The sequence below is a fragment of the Trichosurus vulpecula genome, chromosome 5, assembly GCF_011100635.1.
Source record: "Trichosurus vulpecula isolate mTriVul1 chromosome 5, mTriVul1.pri, whole genome shotgun sequence".
In the NCBI taxonomy this organism is placed as follows: Eukaryota; Metazoa; Chordata; class Mammalia; order Diprotodontia; family Phalangeridae; genus Trichosurus; species Trichosurus vulpecula.
This window is the reverse complement of record NC_050577.1, coordinates 220,848,604-220,865,252: the sequence shown is the minus strand read 5'-3', so window position 1 is coordinate 220,865,252 and position 16,649 is coordinate 220,848,604. Positions and strand designations below refer to the sequence as shown.

Genomic DNA, 16,649 nt, shown 5'->3' with positions numbered 1-16,649 from the left:
ATATTACGGATATCTAGTAAGTATAATATGATATAATGTAGATATAAATATAGTATGGTCCTATGGATATAGATATGTTATATGATACAATAATGTGGATATAGCTGTAATATATATCTGATATAACAATATAGGTATATAGATATATAATGATATGATAACATGGATACCGATATATTATGGTATAACATTATTTAAATATAGAGAAATGATTATATTTCAACATAATTGGTTTTGTTTCCAATCCTTTGTATTTTATGTTGTGCATTTAAAAGCATTATTCTGAGAAGGGGCCCACAGGCTTCACGGGACCCTGCCAAAGGGGTCAGTCCCGTGACACAGAGAAGGTTACTAACTCCCGCTTTACAGTAATAGGCAACCACGGGACTGGCTGACTCCCTTGTCACATTACGTTGCCAGTGGCTCCAGCAGCTTATGCCCACAGCAAACATGGCGAGCCCTCCCTCAGTGACGCAAAGCGCCAGCAGTAAAGATGGCGCCTGACCCGACTTCCTGTGCTGGCCCCTAACAAATATGGCCGCCCGCACTTCCTGTTTGGGATGCTTGCCTCTAACAAAGATGGCGGATGCATGACAGGTTGCCCCAGAGCCGGGACTCAAGGGGCAGCTTTCTGAGGGCGTGGTGGCTGTAAGTAACAGGAAATAAGAAACTATGTACCCATCCTTTAGGGCAGCCTGTCTGTGACGTCCAGGACCTTCACAGCGGGGCGGCCCCTCCCTGTTGGGGTCCTTTCCTTTGGTGTCATTTTAGTGGCTGGTGGACAGGAGCTGGGATGGCTTTGGATGTGTTGTGTGACCTCGGGTGGTCACTTGACCTCTCTGGTCCCCTAGATCTCATCTGCCTCCCACCTGCTGTGTCACCTCGGGTGGTCACTTGGCCTCTCTGGTCCCCAGATCTTACCTGCCCCTCACCTGCTGTGTGACCTCAGGTGGTCACTTGACCTCTCTGGTCCCCAGATCTTACCTGCTCCCCACCTGCTGTCACCTCGGGTGGTCACTTGACCTTTCTGGTCCCCAGACCTCATCTGCCCCTCACCTGCTGTGTCACCTCGGGTGGTCAGTTGGCCTCTCTGGTCCTCAGATCTTACCTGCCCCTCACCTGCTGTGTCACTTCGGATGGTCACTTGACCTCTCTGGTCCCCAGATCTTACCCGCTCCCCACCTGCTGTGTGACCTCAGGTGGTCACTTGATCTCTCTGGTCCCCAGCTCTTACCTGCCCCTCACCTGCTGTGTGACCTCGGGTGGTCACTTGACCTCTCTGGTCTCCAGACCTTGATTTGCCTCTAACCTGCTGTGTGTCAGTGTGGCACAGTGCAAAGTGCTGGGTTTGGGGTTCAAATTCTAACTTTGTCAGTCACTCTCCGTGTGATCTTGGGCAAGCGAGTTCCCCTTTTTTGGCCTCAGTTTCCCCATCCGTAAAGTCGGGTTTTAATAACTTCTGAGGTCCCTTTCACACCTGTTTCTATGCTGCCTAGAGGCAGCCAGCTGGTCTCCTGGAAAGCACACCTGAACTGGAGTCAGGAAAACCCGAGTTCAAATCCAGTCTCAGATGCTTACTAGCTGTGTGACCCTGGTCAAGTCACCTAACCCTGTCTGCCTCAGTTTCCTCATCTGTAAAATGGGAATATTAATAATAATGCTAACAGTGCCTACCTCCCAGGGTGGTTGTGAGGATAAAATGAGAGAATATTTGTAAAGCCCGAGGCATACAGTAGGTGCTTAATAAATGCCTATTTCCTTCTTCCTTTGTACCCTTCAGCTTCCTCCTCTATAAAAATGATGAGGTCAGACCAGATGATTGCTTATCCCCTCCTGGAGCAATGTCTTTCTGATTGGTGGGTGTGAGAAAAATATCTTTAAGAGACTTGGGGAGGGATAAGTAACAGGAGTGCTCCTTCATCCCCAGCTTGAGCTTTCCGCAGAGGCCTTTATTATGCTCTTTAGTTAACAGACATTCACAGGCTTATAGTGCTTGAGGACGTTTGAGTCCAACCTGTTCATTTCACAGATGAGAAAACAGGCCCAGAGACTTAAAGGGATTTGCCCCATACCATACAGATAACAAGAAGCAGAGGCAGGATTTGAACCCAGGTCCTTTGGTTCCAAATCCAGGGAGCTTTCTCCCACCCTGCCTCAAATAAACCACTTTGGTTCTCATTGACTGGCCAACTACAAGTGCCAGACCAAGCCCTACAGGGCTTTGGGTCCTGATTGGCTCAGAATGAATATAAATGGCAATTGTTTTGGCCAGAAACTTCCCAAGGGTCTTCCCCTCTCTCCCAGATGCAGGGTTTTTTTTTTTTTTTTTTGAATTAGGTAAAGAGGCCATTCTCTGCCTCATTTCTTACCTAGCCTTAATCACTGAATGGGTGTTGCTTCAGTCAAACTAAGACCTGGCAAAGGCCTTAATTTAAAAAGGCCTAGGTCTCCCACTGCATCCAGGGCCATCTCCAGTCATCCTGATCGATATCTGGCCACTGATGACTCAGGAGGAGAGAGTGAGGCTGGTTGGTGACTCTGCACAGCCCTCCCTCACTGAAATGCAATCAGCTCCCTGATACCATGGTGCTCTTCTGGAATGAAGGACAAACAGATAACAACGACGACCAGGTCTCAAAGTAGTGCTAAAAAAATAAGTGGAACTGGAGAGTTCTTTTCCCCCAAGCTCGAATGCATTCCTCTTAACAATTCTGCCTCTGTTATTTAATCCCTGTGTGACGCTGGACAACTCACTTCCCCTGTCTGCTCCTGTTTCCTCTTCTGTAAAAACCAGAGGGTCTCTAAAGGTTCTTCCACCTCTAAATATCCTTGACCTTGCTGACTCCTTAAAGAGGGTTGGAAAGTGACCAACCTCTAGGCCTCGGTTTCCCTTCTGGTAACAAGCCCAGGGTGCCCATTTCAGCCTTCTCTTTCTTCAGAATCTCTGATTCCTATCATTTAAACTGCTCCTGAAATTTTACCTTCTCTGCCAGACTTTGTCTCCTCCCCTCGGCACTGACTGCCCCGGTGCCTAGAATGGTGTTCCTCCTCAGCCTTCCTCTTCAAATCCCTGGCTTCCTTCAGAACTCAGCTCAAGCACCACCTTCTCTATTGGAGGTTCTCAAGCATTTTGGTCTCCAGACCCCCTTCCCCCCCTTTTATTTATTTGGATTAAATCTATTGATACGTACTATATTAAAAATGAAAACTGATACGTTTTGAAAATTGTCATTAAAATAATCCTAAATCATTATATCTTAACATAAATAATGTATTTTTCTGAAAATAACTCTAGTTATAATGAAGAATATTTGGTGTGAAATAAAGTTTTGTATGAATAGTAGCATCGTTTTCTATATTTTTGTAAACTCGCATCTGACTTAATAGAAAATAGATGGATTCTTATATCTGTAGATTTCATCTATTCCCACATGTTGCTTTGGTTGTATATGGAGACAGTCTGGCCTCACCCTGATATGTAGTTGAAAGTGGAGTATTTTAATAAGCAAATAATGTCTTAATATTATTATGAAAATAGTTTTGACTGCTTGGACCTCCCTGAAAGGGTCTCTGTGACCATAGGCAAGTCTTGTGACCTCTCTGAACCTTAGGCAGCTCCCTATCAAGTCACAGAAAGGTTGCGATCTGTATTAGAGGAGGGGGTTTCCACACTGCGATTTCCCTGGGCTACAAAGTCAACAGATCCTTTGCGTATTCATATATCTCAATGACCTTTGTCTGGCACTGGCCTTCCATGGGGGAAAAACAACCAAAATCTGACTGAAAGAGTGAAGGGGGAGTGGTTTGAAACAAGAATGGAAAAGTAAGTTGGAGCCATATTGGGGAGAAGAGTAGTACGAAGTACTTTTAATGATGACAATGCCTGCTATTTCTGGGGTGCTTTATGATTTACAAAGAACTTTGTAGATTATATTTCATTGTTCCTTGAGGTAGGATCCTTGAGCCACAACTGTGTTATTCTCATTTTCACAGATGAGGAAACTGAGGCTGAGTGATTTGCCCATGGTCATGCAGGGAGGAAGATGGGATTTGAATCTAGCACTGTGTTCACTTAGCCACAATGCCTCTTTCCTTTCCCTCCCCCATCTTGGAATTCTTGACTTCCCTTTTTCTTTACTAACTCTGAGTAACTTCTTTCTCTTTTTTGTTGTTCACTTGTTTTGCAGTTGCATCTGCCTCTCCATAACCCATTTGGGGTTTTCTTGGCAGAGATACTGGAGCAGTTTGCCATTTCCTTCTCCAGCTCATTTTACAGATGAGGAAAATAAGGCAAACAGGGTGAAGTGACTTGCCCAGGGTCACACAGCTTAGGAACTGTCTGAATCCATATTTGAATTTGGGTCTTCCTGATTCCAGGCCTGGTGCTCTATCCACTGCACTACCTAGCCACCCCACATTTTCTCTATACACCAATCGAAAATGCCACCTGTGTTCCTCATGGGGATTCTCTCTTCGCTTCCTCTGAGCCTAGGTTCAGCGGCCACCTCCTACAGTATACCTTTCTTGATCCTCATTTTTTGTTTACTTATCGCATTGATTTATATAAAATTTGTATTTCCTTGTCTAGAGTATGGTTCCCTCCTATATCCCATCCCCAACCAGTAAAATGCAAGGGGCTATTTCCTTGACTGCCACATAGTAGGCACCTACTAAATGCTTTTTGATTGAATTATATACTGACCAGGAGAACGTGTGATTTTTGGGAGCAGGAATGCTTTCATTTTATTCTTTGAGTTGCGGTATCTAGATGGCTACTTTTCACACTTGGAGTCAGGAAGACCTGAGTTCAAATGCTACCTTGGATACTTATTAGCTGCGCGATCCCGGGCAAGCCCGGTTTCCTCATATGTAAAATGGGAACGATTTTAGCATCTGTCTCCCAGGGTCATTGTGAGGACCACATGAGATAATAATTATAAAGCGTTTTGCAAACCTTAAATTTCAACATAAATGCTAGCTGTTTTATCTCCTTTCAATGGACAAGGAAATAAGTTAGAATGGGTCAGAATTCTTTTTGTGTGAGAGAAGTCATATCCTCCTTATTGCTTACTTCTCTGTATTTGATCTCCTGTACCTAATTGTACATAATGAGATCTTTCGGTTGTTAACAGCTTGTAGCTTTGTCTTTCTGAGTCTGTGTGGTCTCTTTCCTTCCCAGACGAGATGGAGGCCAGAGATAAGCAGGTTCTTCGCTCTCTTCGGCTGGAACTGGGTGCTGAAGTCCTGGTGGACGGACTTGTTCTTCAGTATCTCTACCAGGAAGGAATCTTGACAGAAAACCATGTTCAAGAAATCAGAGCCCAACCCACAGGCCTCAGGAAGACCATGATGCTGCTGGATATCCTACCTACACGAGGCCCCAAAGCCTTTGACACCTTCCTGGATTCCCTGCAGGAATTTCCCTGGGTGAGGGAGAAACTGGAGAAATCCCGGGAACAAGCCATCCAAGAGACGCCTACAGGTAGGCTCCAAACCATTTCCACCAAGCCACTGGGGATGCCCTGTCTTGGTACTCAGGCCTGGAAAGTTGGAGGTTCCTGGTGATGATAAAGAAGGAATCTGGGAGGAAGGACCATCTGGCTTGAGCATTCTGAGGAGAAGGTGGGAATTAGAGTGTGCCGAGGGTCTGCTCGGCAGCGAAGCTAGAGAAGAGTTTTAGAATTTCTTTGAGAATTTGGCAAGCCAAGGGGAAGACATGCTTTCGTTGAGAAGGCAGGTGGCCTTTTGATGGCTGGGAGCATTTGGAGATTGAGGATGGAAATCTGGGCTATTAGATGCCTTTTCAGGTGTCTTTGTGCCTGTGGTTCAGGACTGCTGGCTAGTAAAGGCTTGTCACTGGTCATCTGAAGGAAGAAAGCCCTCTAGCCTCCCACGTATAACCCACAGCTGTTCCTCAGTCTGGAGACTCATGTCAAACCCTAAGTCTTTTTAAGATTGGCATCTTTTGTATATAAAGGTTGTCAGTTTGAAATTTGCCTTAGTTCTACTTTACTAAAGCCCCTGGAGGAGACGAGTTGGTTGTGGGCACTGTTTGAGAGGAAGTGCCCATGCTGCTTCAGGCAAATTTGAAAGCCTGGGATGGCAAGATGTTAAATCCTGAAATGTGTTCTCTCCTCTATTCTGCTGTCATTCGCATGGTCTCCCAAGAGGAAAAAACAGAGAACTGAATTGCTTTATAATGAGACAATCAGAAATTGTTTTGCAGTATTCTGCAATTTATTTTTCACATGTATATATACACACATACATATATAATATATATGCATATGTATGGCATATATGTATATGTGTGCATGTTTTTTTCATGCCTTTCCCCCCCATCATTCTCATTTACAGATATCTCCTTCTCCATGCTCCCCCACCTCTACTGAGCTATGCCCGCTGTGCCATCCTTTTTAATAAAGTATGAAGAAGCAATTAGAGAAACCCCTGATTGGCTTGATGAGCTCATGAGTTCAAATGATGAATTTACTGAGTATGGATGTTTGTTAGACTGGAGTACCTTCTATAGGGACATGGGCCTTGTGGGGAGGAAACAGTGTGTTCTTCTGTTCCGTAGTGATTGGGGTTGTTTCTTAAAGATTGGTAGATTGAGGCCCAGGGGGCCTCCTGGTCCCACTGGAACCTCTCTTTCTTCAGTCTATAAGAGATCAGAGGAAAAGTGGCTCCACCCATCCCTTTTGGATCCTTCTCAAGTGATTTCTCTATCTTGTATGTTCAGACTGAGTGCCACACAAGAAAAATTAGTTAAGTGAAACTGGCTGACACAAGAATCATGTATATATAACAGTGTATATAATATTCTGTACCCATAGACCTTCACCTCTCCAAAGAAAGGAATTATGTTTCCTTAGCTCTTCTCAGGGTCAAGCTTGGTTGTCACATTTGTACTGTTCAGCTTCATTTGAATATTTTTGTTTATATTATTGGAGTCACTGTTTTCCTGATGCTCTGGCTTGTATTTTTTTAATCTAGGAAATAAACATGTTTATTATTATCTGGTAGTAGTCACAGTTGTATGATGTGAAGTCTGGAAGCCATTTCTAACATTTTACTGTAAAAACAGAAGTAGGGAAGGGCTTAAGGAATTTTAGAACCATAATGAACCTCAAGATCCCTGGGTCTAATGTTTTTATTTGAGAAATGGGGAAAATGAGGTCTGGGTAGGGAGAAAGCTGCTCACCTCAGGATCGTGCAGATAATGATGGTAGAACTCAATCTCAAACCCAAGTCGCCTGACCCAAAGACCAGTGATCTTTCCCCATTATAGCAGCTCTTAACCTGGAGACTGTGAACTTGTTTTCCTAAAAATATATAAAAAAATTGCATTGCCATAGAATTGGTCTCCTTAGTAATCCTCTGTATTCTGTTTTATGTATTTAAAAACATAACTCTGAGAAGTGGACTGGGAGCTTCAGCAGACGGTCCAGGGGCTTCGGGGCACTCACAAAAGTTTGACTCCTTGCCCCATAATGAGTTATTTCTCTGTATGTTTATAGTTTACAATCATGCTTCTTTCATAACAATCATGAGGTAGGCAGGGAAAGCTTAATTTCCATTTTACAGCTCAGGAAACTGAGTCTCAGAGAAGCAAAGTGACTTGCCCAGGGTTGCACCAAGTTACTAGGACTTGGGTCCATTCCACTTTTTAAGTACACCATATTAGTCGTCTGGAGTTGGCAATGGACCTGAAAGTCAGTGAGAGTGTGGTGAGAAATTCAGGGCTCACTATGTCCTCTTGTCTTTGTTCAGGCCTTTGCCCCAATGAACAAGTCAACATTCAGGAAAAAAGAGAATTAAAAAGAGTTTATTTAAAAATATGTCAATGTAGCAACACATCAATTCCTAGATATCAGCAAGGGATTCAAGACAGAGCTAGCTTTTATTGATAACTTTTTTAATGAGACAAAGACCGTTCAGAAATGTCCAGGTCAGCTAACGGGGACTGGCTCCTCCCCAAATGTGGTTTCATAAAGAGTGAGGTTATAGATAATGAGAATGGGCTTCTACATGCTGGCTGACTGGTAGGGGAATGCCTACTATGTGTAGGATCTCTTCAGACTGGGTGACGTATGCCCCAACATTGATTAACGAGTACCCAGAAAACAAGCCAGACTGGAGACAACGGTGGCCTCTACCTCAACATTAATATTCTCCTGGTAGATTCTTTCTTTAATTGAACAGACAGACACAGATGTCTTGTCAAATCATGGATGGAAGCCAGGCTGTGTATTAACTGAAACCTGTTTCCTCTCATAATATTTAGTTTTCTGAATTTGGGTTCCCTTTGGGGCAAAGAAACTGTCCCTCTTAGATGTACCTTTTTTGAAAGCACAGATGATCCTTCCTTAGAGCTTTAGACTTAACAAAGGAAATAATGACTAATTTTGAAATATAGGTAATTAGGCTGTATTTACAGACAACTTGGATGAAAGTGGGCATCTTGGTGGGCTTTTCATTCTGCCCAAAGGACAGGGGAAAAGGAGAAGCCATTTTTGCTAACCAGTGGAGTCAAGCCAACTGGGTGAGAGGGGGGGAAAACAACAACGTGGAACAGAGACAAGTCAGATGATGGAAGCTACATTCCTGACGTCCTCTCAGAGGTTTCACAAAGTGATGTTTTTGCCAAGTGCTGTTGATTTTTCAGGCTGGTCAGTGGAGATAGTGGGCAGTACCTAGGGAAGCCTGGCTGTTGATTAGCCTGGCCTGGCTTTATGGCACTGCCACTGAAAACAGCGTTCTACAAAGGCAGCCCAGTGTGTACACACGTGTGCCCTGGATACGTTTCCACAACAAGAAGAAGCTGGTTTTCATTGAGCTAGGTTTTGGACAATTTACCGCTGCTTATAAGTGTTAGTATTTATTTATTTTATCTATTATTTTTTTTGAGGGGGTAGAATGGAAGAAATGGGTAGTTGGGAGGTCACAGACTTCTTGTTGGGAGATGAGCCTTTAAAAAGAAGCCATTTGTTGGAAAATTGGGATCTTAGAAATCAAACCATTCTGAGTTCTAAGGGCAGGGTTTTACCATTTTCAGTAGCCTGACTTTCTTTGTGATAGTTAGGACTCAAATAATTTTTCCCTCTTTGGATTGTATTCATATCTATCTATCTATCCATCCATCTATCTATGAGTGTATATATACACATACAGATATACAAAATACATATTTAGACTATATATCTAAAAATGTAAATATATACCAATTACATATATACTATATAGAAAAGTATATATCCTCTCTCTATATATATCCTATACATATGTATATCCCCTCCCCCACTACAAACATATTTATTCAAGCAAAACAAATTCTCACATTGTCCATATCTTTAAACACACACACACACACACACACACACACACACACCTCACTCTGCACTCAGAATCCATCATCTTTCTATCTGGACATGGGTAGCATGTTTCATCATGTTATTGTTCAGTTATTTCATTCGTGTCCACTCTCTGTGACTCCCATCTGGGGTTTTCTTGGCAAAGATACTGGAGTGGTTTGCCATTTTCTTCTCCAGCTCATTTTACAAATGAGGAAACTGAGGCAAATAGGGTTAAGTGACTTCTCCAGGGTCACGCAGCTAGTAATTGTCTGAGGCCAAATTTTATTTCAGGCCTTCCTGACTACAGGCCTGGTACTCTATCCGCTGCACCACCTAGCTTCCTCTTTCATCATGGGGCCTTGATTAATTAGAAAGCAGTAGATTATTTTTGCAAATGGAGCAAAAAGAGTAGCAGTGTTTAGATGCCTTCCAGTTGATGTTCTTGTAAGAACTCCAGAGGTTCATTTGCCAGAACCTTGGTTCTTCCTATTAAAAAAACTGTCATTATGAGATTTTAAAATAGTTTACTTATACTTTATTTTTGAAAGAATGTTTGGGCTCTGAAGGTCCAGAAAATAGGAAGATGTGCTACTTTTTTACATTGTGTTTATCCAGCTCCATCTTTATTCTCTCCAGTAGAAAGAATATGGGATTTTGATTCAGAGGAACCAAGTTTGAATCCCAGCCCAGATCCTTAGTAGCTGTGTGACCTCAGGCAGGCCACTTAACTCTCTGGGTCACAATTTCCTTATTTGTAAAATAAAAAGGTTGGACCCCATGGTCTCTGAGGGCCCTTCTGATTCTAAATCTAAGGTCCTGTGACTCTGAGATCATTTCATTGTACCGATTTGGTGATCTCTTTTTGGAAGGGCTGCTGGCCAGAGATGTGTCTTTTCCCTTTGGTCTAGTAGATTCTCTATTCCTAGAATGAGACTAGTCTATTTTATTAGGAAGAGAAAGTTGGGGTTTTTTTGTTTGTTATTTCTCTGACACCAAGTTTCAGAATTTTTTTCCCATTATAATTTCTGAGCTGGTTCAGAGCCTTATTTGGCTATAGCATGTATTTGATTTTTCTGTTTTCCAGTTTGGGGTCTGATATTATTTCATGTGGCATATGGGCTGCATCTAGGTTCTGAGTCTAAAAATAACCAAAGATTGTATTTTAAATGCTCCCAGGAGACGATCTCTTGATACCAGAATTGACTGGAGCCTGTTCTTAGTTGGCAAGTCCTTATATTTGCCAAAGTTTTGACTTTAATTATGTCAATTATGTCAGGTGGGTATTAGATAGAATCAAATAGACTCAGTGTGTGTGTGTGTGTGATGTTTGTTTATGCATATATGTGCATGTATGTACACACATATATGTGTATATACACGTACACACATATATATACAGATTCACATATACACTATATAGTTTGTGTATATATACATACTATACAGACTGTAGTCTGTCTCTATGCATGTATGCATACATATATACTGTTTACACACAACACACATATGTACACGCACATACACATGTAGTCCAAATATACTTGCTTCATCTTTAAGAGGAAAGTTATATTCTTATAGAACCAACAGTCCATTAATCTCCTGGGCAGCTTTTCAAAACAGCTTTTTATCAACAAATTACAGGGTTGGGTCGTAAGATCACAGGGCTATAGATTCAAAATGGGAAGGGTCTTGGGAGGTCTTCTTGTCCAGCCCCCTCCTTTGAACAGATATAATTTTACTGTTTTGTTCTTGTTTTTACACTGTCTTCATTTCCAAATATATCTTTCCCTTCTCTCCTAAACCTTGAATCATCCCTTGTAACACATTGAAAAAAGAAAAAGAGATTAAATTAGTAAAATCAATAAGCAAGGCTAGAGATCTCCAGCTGGAAGGGACCCTAGAAGCTTCTGCTCCAGTTTCCTTGATCTACAGGTGAGGAAATGAAGTGACTTGTCCAAGGACACGCAGGTAGTAAGTATCAGAACTATGATTTGAACCCAGTTCCTTTGCCTCTGGAGCCACTGCTCTTACCCCTGCAGATCCCACTGCCTCCTACATCAACTGTGTCTGCTAGCACATGTGGCCCTCTCTACCCATAGTCCCACACCTCTGTAAAGTGGGGAAGGAGATACATTTTCTCAGCTTATCTCTGGAGCCAAGCTTCATCATTATAATTGCACAGCATTCAGTTTCTTCTTCCCCTTCCCCCCATTTACATCATTATAGTGATGGTGTATATTGTTTCTCTGGTTCCACTCATTTCATTCTTCATCAATTCATACCAGTCTTCCTAGGCTGCTGCCAACTGTTCATATTCACTGTCACTGTTGATGCAGAAACATCCCATCACAGTCACACTGCAGTTTATGAGAAGAATCTGCTCTCTGGTTCTTTGCTTCCATATAAAGCATTGCCATGAAGATGTTGGTGCGTACACGACCTTTCTAACTTTAACTCACTGGTGTCTATGCCTAGTAGAGCGGTGTCTGGGTCATAGGGTACATGTACTTTTTAGACATAATTCCATACTGTTCTCCAGAAGTCCAAACATTTCCAGATGAGAGAGCTGAGGCTCACATCTTGCATTGCCATTCCTCTCCAGCCAGCACTCCTCGTCTACTTGCTACCTTTGTGCTCCCGGGCAAGTCACAACACTGCTGTCTGCCTTAGTTTTCTCTTGTAAAATGAGGATAATAAAAGCATCTATCTCTCAAAGTTGTTGTGAGGCTCAAAAGAAATAACATTTGTAAAATGCTTTGTAAACCTCAAAACATTACATAGATTTTAGGTATTATTACAATCACCATCACTGTCATCAAGGAATTTGCCCATACTTAGAGAGGTGATCAGGTGTTATAGTGTACCAGGACTTAAACTAAGGTCTTTTGACCCAAATTGAGTATTCTTTACATGACACCACCAGGAATTGGGAAAACAAAATGATAACAATATTCTTGCATGTGAGAATAACTGCTTTATAGACAAAACTGGATCACATATTTCTTTTAGTACTGCTTTTGGATGGTGGAAATGTCAGGAATCTCCAGTTTTTTGAAGCAAAAATAAGAGTTTTCCATTACCGTTCTGTATCTGTCTCTCTTTCTTCAGTTTTTCAAAGCAAAAACAAGAGATTCTTCAGCTGACTCTGTTTGATATGATCCAGTGTGTTCTTTAATTCAACTAACATTGTGGAGGCTCAGAAGATTATCTCATTCTGAGATGGCTTCAGAATTTGGTCAGAAGGCTTCCAAATTGGATTTCAGGTTACCAGTATACACAACGATTGAAAATCTATTTGACAAAGTCCTTGGGCTATGAACATGGATTCCAGATTTGGCAGTGGTGTCCTTAACACATTCAGCTCTGCTGTGATTTGTGAATGTGCTGTTTTTATAACCTTTGAACTAGTCTACAAGACCATCATGAGGTTCTGGGTGTCCCTTATGAGGTGTCTATCAGTGGGTCCATTAAATGTTTCCCAGCAGCTCATGAAACTTGGAAGAAAAACATGTCCACCATTTAAGAAATGCTGCCTTATTCAGAAAATCATCATTTATACCTACCTGCTTAGGGCTGTGTGCCCCATATACTACACATCTGGCAGATGGATTCTTCTGGAGAGTGCTTGTGGGGTTTTCATGCTGTCTGCCCAACATATATGCTGCCTTGTCATAGCCTTAGTATCTTGAGTTCTTGATGTAAGTCCAATCCAACAACAATTTAGGAAGAATTTATGATATCATTTCACTACTAGTCTTTACGTGAGCATAAGTGGAATTCATACAACTCTTTTTAATAGAAACCATTTGATTTGTAATCCTAGACATTTAAGACTGGACCCTAGAGGCCATCTACTTGAACCCTTTCATTTTACAGATAAGAAGGGCCAAGGTCAAGAGAGGTGACAGGATCTGCCCAGCATCATACAGGTAGCAGATGTATCGGGGGTAGGATTTGAACCAAGGTCCTCTCACTGCAGAGACACTGTTCTTTCCCCTGTGCTGCACTGGTATTGATAGCCTAGATGATCTTCTTGGCCAGTAACATTAGGGGTATAGATTGAAAAATGAAAAAAAAAGACTTTATTTCAATGCTAGTTTGCTTGAATTCTTTTAAATTAATTTTTTTTTCAATTAACAAACATTTATTTTCTCTCCCACTTGCTTCTCTTCCCTCTCTTCACTGGAAAAATGAAATAAAACCCTTGCAACAAATATTGATAGTCAGGAAAAACAAATTCCCACATCTCACCATTGCTACTGGAATCATTTTTGGTCTTTGGGTTTTCCAGAGCTCTTAAGTTTTGCAAATTGTTTGTTTTGTTTTTGCAATGCTGATGTTATAGTAGAAGTTGTATTCTTGGTTTTTCTCACTTCACTCTGTATTAGTTCGCACAATCCTTCCTTGTTTTCTCTGAAACCATCCCTTTTTCATTTAAAAAAATGGCATAATAGTATTTCATCACAATGATATACCACAGCTCCTTCAGCCATTCCCCAATTGATAGGCATCCCACCAGTTTCCAAGTCTTTGCTACCACAAGAAGAGCTGCTATAAATACTTTTGTACATGGAGAGCCTTTTCCTCTTTGCTCTCTTTGTATAAAGACCCAGTGGTGGTAGCATTGAGTCAAAGGATATGACCAGTTTGGGCATAGTTCCAAATTGCTTTTGAGAATGGCTAAAGTTCCATTCATCAGCTCCACCAACAGTATATCAATGTGCCTGTTTTCCTGCAGCCGCTCCAGCATCTGTCATTTTCACCTTCTTGTCAACACTACTAATGTGATGAGTATGAGGTAGAATCTGAGAGCTGCTTTTCTTTAATGATTAGTGATTTGAAGCATTTTTTCTTTTTTCTTTCTTTTTCTTTCTTTCTCTCTCTCTCTCTCTCTCTCTCTCTGTCTCTCTCTCGCTCTGTCTCTCTCTGTCTCTCTTTCTTTCTTTTTAACATGGTAAATGGCAATTAGTCTTTTACATTTGAACCTGATCCTATGCCCTTGGAAATGAAATCTTTTATCAGAGAAACTTGCTGGAAAGATTTTTTTCTCCCTGGTTTACTCTTTTCCCTTCTTACCCATCTTGAACCTTGTTTCCCAGGAAGCCATGAAAAGCATTGAGTTTTTTTGTTAGAGAAGAACTTTTTAGAAGTAGTTTTGAGCTTTGAAATAAATGAGAAGCCATGTTGTACAGTACTGGCTTTGGGTTCAAATTCTACATTTACTGCCTCTGTCATCTTGGGCAACTCATTTAGCTTCTCTGGTCTCTAGTTTCCTTGTCTGTAAAATGTGAGCATTGGACTGGGGGCCTCTACGGTGCGTTCTGTGATCCTTCAATGTTCAGTCTCTTTGCTTTCATGGATCTGTGATTTCATAAGTGTGGAGACCCCTTCAACTGGGGTCGGTGGGGAGTCCCTCCATGTCTTTTCATCCTGTGTGAGTCTTGTCTTTATTTTCCTATAAATCCTCTGTAAAGAATCTGCCTAAAGGAGGCCCAGCTCCCATTTTTTTTTCTCTCTGCCTGAAGTACCACTGGAGCCCTGCTGTCTCTGCTATCTCTCTGTGACTGTCCGCAACAACTTTTTTAGTTGTAGCCTCAATACTGTCTTTTACATCAATTGAAAAATTGTATTAAGCACCTACTGAGTTCCAGACACTGTGCTAAGTGTACCCCCAGGAGCAAGTCATTATCATTAACACAACGAAGCCTCTTTCTGTCTTGGCGGGGAGGGATCTTTGTCATTTAAATTCTTCTGAATTTGTTTTCATGATGTGTGTAGCCTTATAGTTTAATGAGGGCAATGCTGATGTGCTTTGGAAAGGAAAGCCATTTGGGGATTATTGAAGCCCTGAGTAGTTTCCTTGGAAGGAGGCAGTGTCTGATCACTGTATCGCTGATCACTGTATCGCTGGTCACTGTATCCTATCTTGATACCTTCTATCTCTGTGACCACTTAACCTGTGCCAGCTTCAGGCAAATCTCTAAGACTAGCTACTGGGCTGTAACTTAGTTGCAGCTATTGTGGGAGAAGTTCTCACACCAACAAAATCACAAATAAAGGTTATATGAATGTACTGCCATGCAGTTTCCCAAGGACAGTCCTCCAACTCAGTTCTGGGACCAGATCATTCTTCATTTAGAGCCCGTGTCTGAGTTACATAGATGGCTGGACTAATTCAGAAGGCTGCTTGTCATAATTTGGGCACTTAATTCTTTTTTTTTTCTTACAGCTTTACTTTTCAGTATCTTTGATTCATACTGTGGATTTCTGTGAGGAGTTTTTCTTTAAAATAATAGCAATCCATTGCTCTCCTTTCTTTAGTGTTTTAAGGTTTATAAAGCACTTTCCTTACAACAAGACTGAAAGATAGCCAGTGCAGATATTATATGCCCATTTTACCAATGAGGAAACTGGTGAAAATGACTTATTAGGAGACACTTGCTAATAAATATTTCAACCAGAGCCTAGGTCTCTTGATTCTAATTTTATTGTTTTTTAAATTTTAAATAGATTTTTTTAAAAAATCTAATAACATTTTATTTTTCCAATTACATGTAAAGACAATGTTCAGCATTCATTTTTTGAAAGATTTTGAGTTCCAGATTTTTCTCCTTCCCTCCATCCCCTCCCTGCTCCCCAAGATGGCAAGCAATCTGACAGTCTTGACCCTAACATTAGCCCTGTTCTAGTACCCTGCCTGTAGAGTGCCAGGGATTGATTACGTTGTAGGGTATTATATGAACCTAGGAGCATCATTAATAGAAAATTGAGATTTTAGGAGATGAGAAAGTAGGTGTTTGGGCTCGTACTTGCTAATATCTTTTCATTCTCTTTTTGGTGGTTATTAAAGAATATTATATCTTTTCTATTCTTTGGGGATCTTCCTCTCTTTGAATTCACCTGAGGATTGATACCTTGGGTACCTTTAAAATTATATCACCTTTTACATAGGTGGCCGTATTTCTTCTATAAATAGCAAGTCAGGTCCAGTCACTTCATCTTATTTGAACCATTTCTACTTCCACTGTCATTGGCTAGAGAGGTATCAGAATTCCTTTTCTTTAGGTCCACCGTTGGGTTTGGGAGAACAGATCCCTATAAAAACAAAACAAACCTAAACCCTGTCCGATCTGTTCTGTTTCATCTTTGCCCTTCCTTCTGGAGATGCCATCAGGATAACTTGCTTTGTCTAGAGCTCGTGACACATTTCGCTCTCTCTGTAGGCTCATTTTAACCACAATTCATTTTGACTATTGAGTGAGCTGCCTTCCATTTTCCTCCTCTGTCATGTTT

At 41.5% G+C, this 16,649-nt stretch overlaps 1 protein-coding gene across 1 annotated transcript in view; it reads left to right on the top strand.

Moving 5' to 3' along the window:
• Positions 1–544: 544 nt before the first annotated feature.
• Positions 545–16,649, top strand: part of CRADD (CASP2 and RIPK1 domain containing adaptor with death domain) — a 222,099-nt gene continuing 205,994 nt past the window's right edge. The window contains exons 1-2 of the mRNA XM_036762001.1: positions 545–648; positions 5,180–5,482. Coding sequence (XP_036617896.1) covers positions 5,185–5,482 — 298 coding nt within the window. The 5' untranslated portion in view covers positions 545–648; positions 5,180–5,184. The remainder of the gene's footprint in view (positions 649–5,179; positions 5,483–16,649) is intronic.